This window comes from Piliocolobus tephrosceles, chromosome 16, assembly GCF_002776525.5.
Source record: "Piliocolobus tephrosceles isolate RC106 chromosome 16, ASM277652v3, whole genome shotgun sequence".
Classification (NCBI taxonomy): domain Eukaryota; kingdom Metazoa; phylum Chordata; class Mammalia; order Primates; family Cercopithecidae; genus Piliocolobus; species Piliocolobus tephrosceles.
The window spans coordinates 74,268,537-74,275,325 of NC_045449.1; the positions used below are offsets into that span (position 1 = coordinate 74,268,537).

Genomic DNA, 6,789 nt, shown 5'->3' on the forward strand with positions numbered 1-6,789 from the left:
TCTCTGTAGAGAGACCCCGTCCCTGGCCTTTGACAACCCACTAAAAGGCATTTATTACATCAATATAAAGATATGTCGCTCTGAAAAAGGTTTGCAAACAAAGACAAATGCGTGTACTGAGGTTGCAGCAACCCCAAGGCACGCACGCAGCTAACAAAGTTGGCAAATACGAGTTTTCATCATGAGATTTTTCCAAAGACAAAAGAAAGAAGGAAATGAAGTACGTCCTCTAAGAAAAGGCCTCCCCCAGCCACGCACACGCACACATGTAGACACACATGTAGACACGCACACACAGATGCTCTCACCTACTTCTGCCTTGTTCAAAACGTCGCAGCGCCCACTTTAGCTGTGAACGGGGCCCGCCTGAGAGAGTCCAGGCTCCTACAGAGAAGTGGGGCTTCCGCGGGGACAGCTGGGAGCAGGGGCTGCTTCGTGTGCATGAGGACAAAACCAGGCTGTGTGCGTGTGCATGTGCAGGGGCGACGGCCTCGGTTCATTCCTAGGGAAAAGGGAGAGAAGAGACGCACGAAACAGATCATCGCCGCACAAGCAGGGGGTGAGGGCGGGCGGGCTCAGCCTGGCCTGCCGCGCTCAGTTGATCTGGCGACAGGCCTCGAAGGTCCACTTGGTGGCTCCACCGTAGATCTCAATGTGGGACTCGGCCCAGGCGATGACATTGCCGGACAGTGCCTTGGTGCTGCAGGTGGCCAGGTTGTAGACCTCCCCGGGGGTCAGCTTGCGGTCCCAGATGTTGAAGTGGGCCAGCTCACCCACAAATGCCTGGGTGGCATCAAATCCACCACCCAGAGTGTCCTTTGGAGAAAAACAGAGGATGAGGCTGGAGAGGTCACCAGGTGATCTGAGGGCCCATCCCGAGGCCAGGGGTCTGAGCGCCTCTGTGCCTGCCCCATTATGGACTCTCACGGCCACTCCTGGGTGCCGTTTTGTCTCCCTGTCCTTAACTCTCCAGCCCTACATCCGTCCCTCCCCTGAGAGGACCCAAGAAAAGGGATGGCACCGACCACCTCTGCCCTGGAGCTTCTCCTGGGGGGACGGACTCTGCCCCTCCTGCAGCTGGTCCCGAAGCCATGGACCACTCTAGCAGCAGGACCTGGGGGCCCCTGCCCAGACATCACTCCATGCCATCTAAAGCTGCCCAACAGAGATAGACATCCCAGATTCTCCATCCCTTCGTCTCCCTCCCAGATGCCCAACGGGAGACAAACCACTTCACGGGAACTAAATTATTCATCACTAAAAGCAGAATTGGCCTTCCTATGCCAAAGAAAGTGTTGCTGCAGCTCTGAGAGCGTTGAAACCAAAGCTCACTCCCGCAGGAAGTTCAAGCGCGAGTCCACCCAGGGCACCGGCCCTGCCCGGCCTGCTCCCCGGGCTGCTTCTCAGGGGAACCACTTCTCCGGCCACCTCCGTCCCTCCTTGCTCCTCTTCCCCTTCCCAGCCTCTGGTTCCGGAGCTCTCTCCCCTTCCCCACCACATCCAGCACAGTACCTGCTCCTGGCCCAGCACCAGCACGCCCTGGGGCTTGATGGGGTGATAGGGTGCCAAGTTCTCGCCACTGCCACCCTGCGTGCCATCCTGGTAGGCCTCCCAGACCCCGTCCCGGGTGGTCCAGGTGATGCAGATGTGGTGCCACTTGCCATCATTGATGACAAAAGGCAGCTTGGCCACCTGGGAAGGAGAATGACAGATGCCAGCTGGTGGGTACAGGGGTACAGCCCAGAATCCGTAATCTTCACTGCCTCAGTTGTTCCTATCTCTACTTGCAAAGTAAATATCAAGAACTATTACTGAATTCTCACAGCACCTACTGCCCCAGACTTCAGCGTCTGTCAGCCCCGCCTGGGAGTGGGGTACAGAATCACACAGGAAATGTAATATTTTACCAAGGGAACCCCCAAGGGCCATGTGGGTGCACAGTCTTCACTCCTACTCACCCTCCTCCCTCTTTGCTAGTCTACACAACAAGCACTTGGATGGAGAGCCGTCCCTGGTGTCTGAGTTCACGGCTGCCTCTCAGGCCTCCGTGAGACACCTGTGCAGCCGGCTTGCTGGCCTCTCCTGTCTCTTCCAGCGTCCCATCTCTAGCTGTTACACCCTCTCGCTCTACAACATGGCAAGTGTTGCCGAGGATCTGAGAGATGTCATGGAGTACGATGCCTTTTAAAGCTCAGACCAGCCTCCCACCTGGAATTTCACTCTCCTGCTGCCATTCCAGGTGGGAAGGATGACAGTCCAGCAGTGAGGAAAGAAACTTCACACCCTTTTTGCTTGGGGAAAAGGGGCCCAGAATGGCACAGCCCTTTGTGGGGAAGAGCAACAGGAACAAGGACGTGGAATCCACTTCCCAGCCCTGGTTTTAGCCACTGACTACCACTGCTGGCCTCCCGGCAGCTAATTTCATAGCTAACAGGGGAGGATGGAGAAGGTTCACTAGAGGGAAAGGCTGCCCGTGTTGTCCTCTTCCAAAGGGTCACACAGACCTGTCCTCCTCCCAAGAATTAGGGGGCTGAGTGGGATAGACGGACTCAGGAAAAGTCTCTAAGGCCCCCTCATCAGCCTAGAGCATCCCTGGGCCCTTGCTATGAAGGGGCAAAGCCAGTTCCAAGGCCAGCTGGTGGAGAAGGAGTCCAGACCACATCATCAGGCAGGGCCAGGCCCCATGGCTCGTTCTCTGCCTTCTCCCATACCCACCCCAGGAGGCAACTGGGAAGGTGCCCCTTCCGCTTCTCCTGGTCTTCACCCTCCCCCTCCCTCAGTCCCAGCTGGCAAACACTTTCCTTGGGGTCCCATCAACATCTGAGGCCACCATAGCCCTGTCCCAGCATGTGACATGAGCTGGGGCCCAGGGGCCTCGCCCTGCCGTCCTGTGAGCCCGGGGGGTGCTCTACCTTGTCATTGATGAGGATCTCCATGGGGTTGTTGCCCCACTCAATGAGGACCAGCTCGTTGGCCTGGCCGGGCACAGCATAGGAGAAGGGCGTGCCCACCCCTGGCGCGGCGCTGGACTTGAGCCACATGCAGACAGTGAAGGCGTACATCTCAGGCAGGCTCTTCTTCACCTTGGCATACATATAGTTGGTCCGCAGCGGGAACGTGAGCTGGAACTTGTCTCCGGGACGGTTGTCTTTCTGACCTGCGGAGGACACAGTCCTGACATCTGCACCTGCGTGAAGTGCTTATCGGTGTCTGAGTTGAGTTCGGTCCCCACCAAGCTCTGTGATGTGGCCACGGCAGGCTCCGGTCTCCATTCTGGAGACGCAGAGCGGGTGGCTTCCCAGGTCAAGTACTTTGCCCCAAGGCACAGGGCCGTCCGTAAAGAGCTGACCCAAGCTCTCCGCACTCTGGGTCTGGCCGGCTGTCACTCCCACATGCTGGCATCCCTGTGGAGGTGGGGGTGGGGTGCAGGGCCTGGTGGGCTGCCGCATCTACACTGGGCTGCGTGGTGGGCGTGAGAAGGGAATGGGGACAGCCGCCAAGCGAGGGCATACCCAGTCAACCCAAGGAACAGGCGTGGCTGCAGAGGAGGAACGAGGCTAGCTACCCTGAGAGTAACCGACCTGATTCCAGGACGGGGTGGGGCGCAGAGCCCCTCCTCGCTCGATCCAGGCTCTGCTCCTGCCTCCCCACCCAGCAGCCAGGGCCTGGTGCCCACACACTTCCCTCCAGGCCAGACATGCATCTGATCCACCAATGCCTCTTGGGTGTGAGGCTGGGCAGCTCCCAACCTCCAGGGCCCTTCCAGGGACTGTGCCTGGAGCCCTATTGAGAGGGCAGGGCAGCAAGGAGCTGGGAGCACTCCGGGAGCCAGGGCTCCCCAAGGTGACTGCTCTGGGATGCCGCCACACGCTCAGGTGAGCGAGCATCCTCATAGCTCAGGTGCCAGGCCTGGTGGCCTCCCCTTTCACAAGGCCCACCTTCCCCCTTCCCTGCCGGCCACTTCTCCAGTGAGCGCCCCCACAGCCCATCCATATACTGTGGCACCCTGGGTATGGTGTGACTGACTCCAGGCAAAACATTCCTGGCCAGCAATGGGCACCAGTACCAGGCCCAAAGCCCAGGAATGTACACCCCCTGGCCAACCCCTAGGTGAGCAGCCGTGGTCCTCCCAGGGCCCAGAAAGAAACCAGTTCCCCAGGCCAAAAATTATTTCTAGAAGGCATGCTGCCCGGCCAGCAACCACCCCCTCCTCTAAACCAACTGGCAGGGAGCAGAGCAGGGCAGGCCCCCTCAGTGCAGCACCCCCGCCGCTCCCCCCACCCATTGAGGCCTGCAATGGGGGATGGGGAGGGACCCAGCCCCTGGCCTTTCTCCGGTGTGTTTTTCATTCCCCAATTTCCCCTCCTTCCCTCTCCCTCCCTCCTGAGGTCCTTCCTTCTTCTGATCTGTTTTTCAGTTACATAACAAGCCTTAAGATGGCACTGTTTAAATCTGTCCGGCACATTTTGCGGTCTGAGCAGGGTCACATGGCCCTGCTCCGCACCGGGCACCCCCCCTTTTACAACCTTGTTTGAGGAGCCCCGGGTGACAGGCCGACTGGCCTGAGTTGGTGACTGAGAAACCTCAGGGGTTTGAAAGACGCCAGGGCTTGGGTCACTCAGAAGAGAAAACCTCAGGGTAAGGGTTCAGGGCAGAAGTGGGGAGGAGCTGGAGACCCTGAGAGGACACCAGGGGCATGGTAGCTGGGAAGAAACCTGCCTAGCCTCAGCGGCCGGGGAACCCAGAGCACCCAGCCCCAGCCTGCACCCTGCTGTCCGCTGAGGCTGGGGACCAGTGAGAGAGGCTTTCTTAAGCAGGGAGGGTTTGGGCCAGCAACAGCCACTGTGCAAAGTTACTGAGGATTAAACAAATCAGACTTGAAAAATCCAGCGACTGTGTGAGTGTGTCTGGATGGGGGAGGGGGCACTGTGCAATCCCTTCCTCTGCTCCCTTTTCCTAGAGACAGCCCCAGCCCAGGGTACCCAGCCCTGCTAGAAACACCGACTAGGAGCCCAGAACCTGGGAAGGGGTGCGGTGGATGAGAAAGGGCTGCAGGGGTCGGGGTTAGGGGGGCGACCTGGGGCTTGCACAGTGCAGAGCTGGGCTGTTAGGGATCAGGAAAGAGGCAGGGTCGGGCAAGCAGGCGGGGGCAGGCAGCACGGCTCTCCCCCTGGCCCCAGTACCTTTTTCGAGCTCGCTGATTCTCTGGTGCAGGGAGGTCAGGGCGGTCTCGATCTTGACCCTCTCCTCGGTGTCGTTCCTGGGGCCCCCCTTGCCCTCCTCCAGGGTGTTCACCCGGGACAGCACCTGCCTCTCTAGCTCATCGATCTTGCTCTGCAGCAGATCCTTGAGGCTGTTGGTCTGGCTGGAGGAATTGAGGCGGCTGTACTGCTGCGGGGTGCAAGGGCGGGGGAAACCACACCATTAGGCGAGGCGCGGGGACCGTGCTGGAAGGCCCGCGGCGCGGTCCCCTCGGGGCGACTGCGGGGGCGGCCTGGCAGGGAGCTGGGGCGAGCGGCCGCCGCGGGGCCTCGCCGGCGCGGGGAGGCACCGGCCGGGCACCCGCACGCTACTGAGGCGGGGTTGGGGGATGCCTGGCCGGGTAGGGAACGAGGTAGGGGAGGGCAGAGGGGCGAGCGAGCCGGAGGGGGAACCGGAGCCGGAGGGCGCGCGCGGACCTCGAGGTTCTCCAGGCGGGTTTTGAGCGATTGCAAAGTTTGCCCGAGTTGGCTGAGCGTCTCGGCGGCCGGTGTCCGGGACAGGTCGCCCATGGTGTTCTTGCCCGAGCCGGGCTGCTTGCGGCCGCCGCCCGCCCGGGCCTCGCCGGCTCCGGGGTCCAGCGTGCTCTGGCTCTCGCAGCGGCCCAGCTTGGCGGTCAGCTCGCGGATGGTCTCCTTCTGGCTCAGGATGGTCTCCTTCTGCTGCAGCACGGTCTCGCGGAGCTGCAGCACGCTGCTCCGGAGCTCCTCGGCGCCGCCGGCGGCCACGGACGCGGCGCACATGTCGGCGTCCACAGGCACCGAGGTGCAGATGAAGCGCGTCGGCCCGAAATCCTGGGCCCCGGCGCCCAGGAGGCAGAGGGCGAGCAGCGCACAGGTGCGCGCGGCGCGGCCGGCCAGCATGGCTGCGGGCACCGGGCGCTCCGGGCCCGGCTCGGCTCGGCTGGGGCTCGGCTCCGACTGGGACCCGGCTCGGGCTGTGGCTCCGCGAGCGGACCGCGCTCTGGGCGCCGCGCTCTCCGGCCGCGCGGTCCACACCGCCGCGCTGTCAGGCCCCCACTGCCGCCTGCGCTGCGGAGCCCGCGCCTTTTATGCCGCCGCGGGAGGGGCCTCGCGCCGCCGACGTCAGCGGGGGAGGAATCCCGCTTTAATTGTCTGCGGCCCGGGCCCGCGGCGCGGCGGGGGTCTCACGAGCGCGCCACCGGGGCTGCCTCCGCTCGCGTCCCCTCGCCCTTCTGGGCGCTGCCGCAGCCCCCTCCTTCCCCGCCCCCGTCTGGGCCGGCGCTGCTGCCCCGAAGGCTGCGAGAGCTCAGGGGAAGGAGGTCGGGCTCCGGGCCGGACTCCAGGAGGGACCACCTGCGTGGTGTCCCCGAACCTCCGACGGTCTCCAGGCGGGCGGGAAACCGCCGCGGGTCCGGGAGACAGAATTCGGTTCGGCCCTCCTGGCTGCTCTGAACACCCTCGGGCCGGGGGCGTTTGGAGCCGGGCTGGGTCCCCAAGGACCCAGATCAACACCCGAGTGCCCGGTGGTCAGAGGCCCGAGTGAGGCCTCGCGGCGCCACTAAGTCCC

The 6,789-nt window shown here is 62.5% G+C and overlaps 1 protein-coding gene across 1 annotated transcript; it reads right to left on the bottom strand.

The window, feature by feature from the left end:
- Positions 1–301: 301 nt before the first annotated feature.
- Positions 302–6,277, bottom strand: NPTX1 (neuronal pentraxin 1). The gene is made up of 5 exons (XM_023211602.2): positions 5,679–6,277; positions 5,184–5,391; positions 2,913–3,157; positions 1,513–1,692; positions 302–816 (listed from the first exon to the last, which is right to left on the bottom strand). The coding sequence occupies exons 1-5, from the start codon at positions 6,120–6,122 to the stop codon at positions 595–597; spliced, it is 1,299 nt and encodes a 432-aa protein (XP_023067370.1). The 5' UTR covers positions 6,123–6,277; the 3' UTR covers positions 302–594.
- Between the last annotated feature and the right edge of the window lie 512 nt (positions 6,278–6,789).

What these genes read in the sequence shown, in the direction of transcription:
- NPTX1 (XM_023211602.2), bottom strand. Translation starts at nt 6,122, where the DNA reads ATGCTGGCCGGCCGCGCCGCGCGCACCTGTGCGCTGCTCGCCCTCTGC. An exon ending in CCCGCCTGGAGAACCTCGAG is followed by an intron (nt 5,392 to 5,678) that starts GTCCGCGCGCGC and finishes TGCACCCCGCAG; the next exon opens with CAGTACAGCCGCCTCAATTC. An exon ending in AGATCCTCATCAATGACAAG is followed by an intron (nt 1,693 to 2,912) that starts GTAGAGCACCCC and finishes TCTCCTTCCCAG; the next exon opens with GTGGCCAAGCTGCCTTTTGT.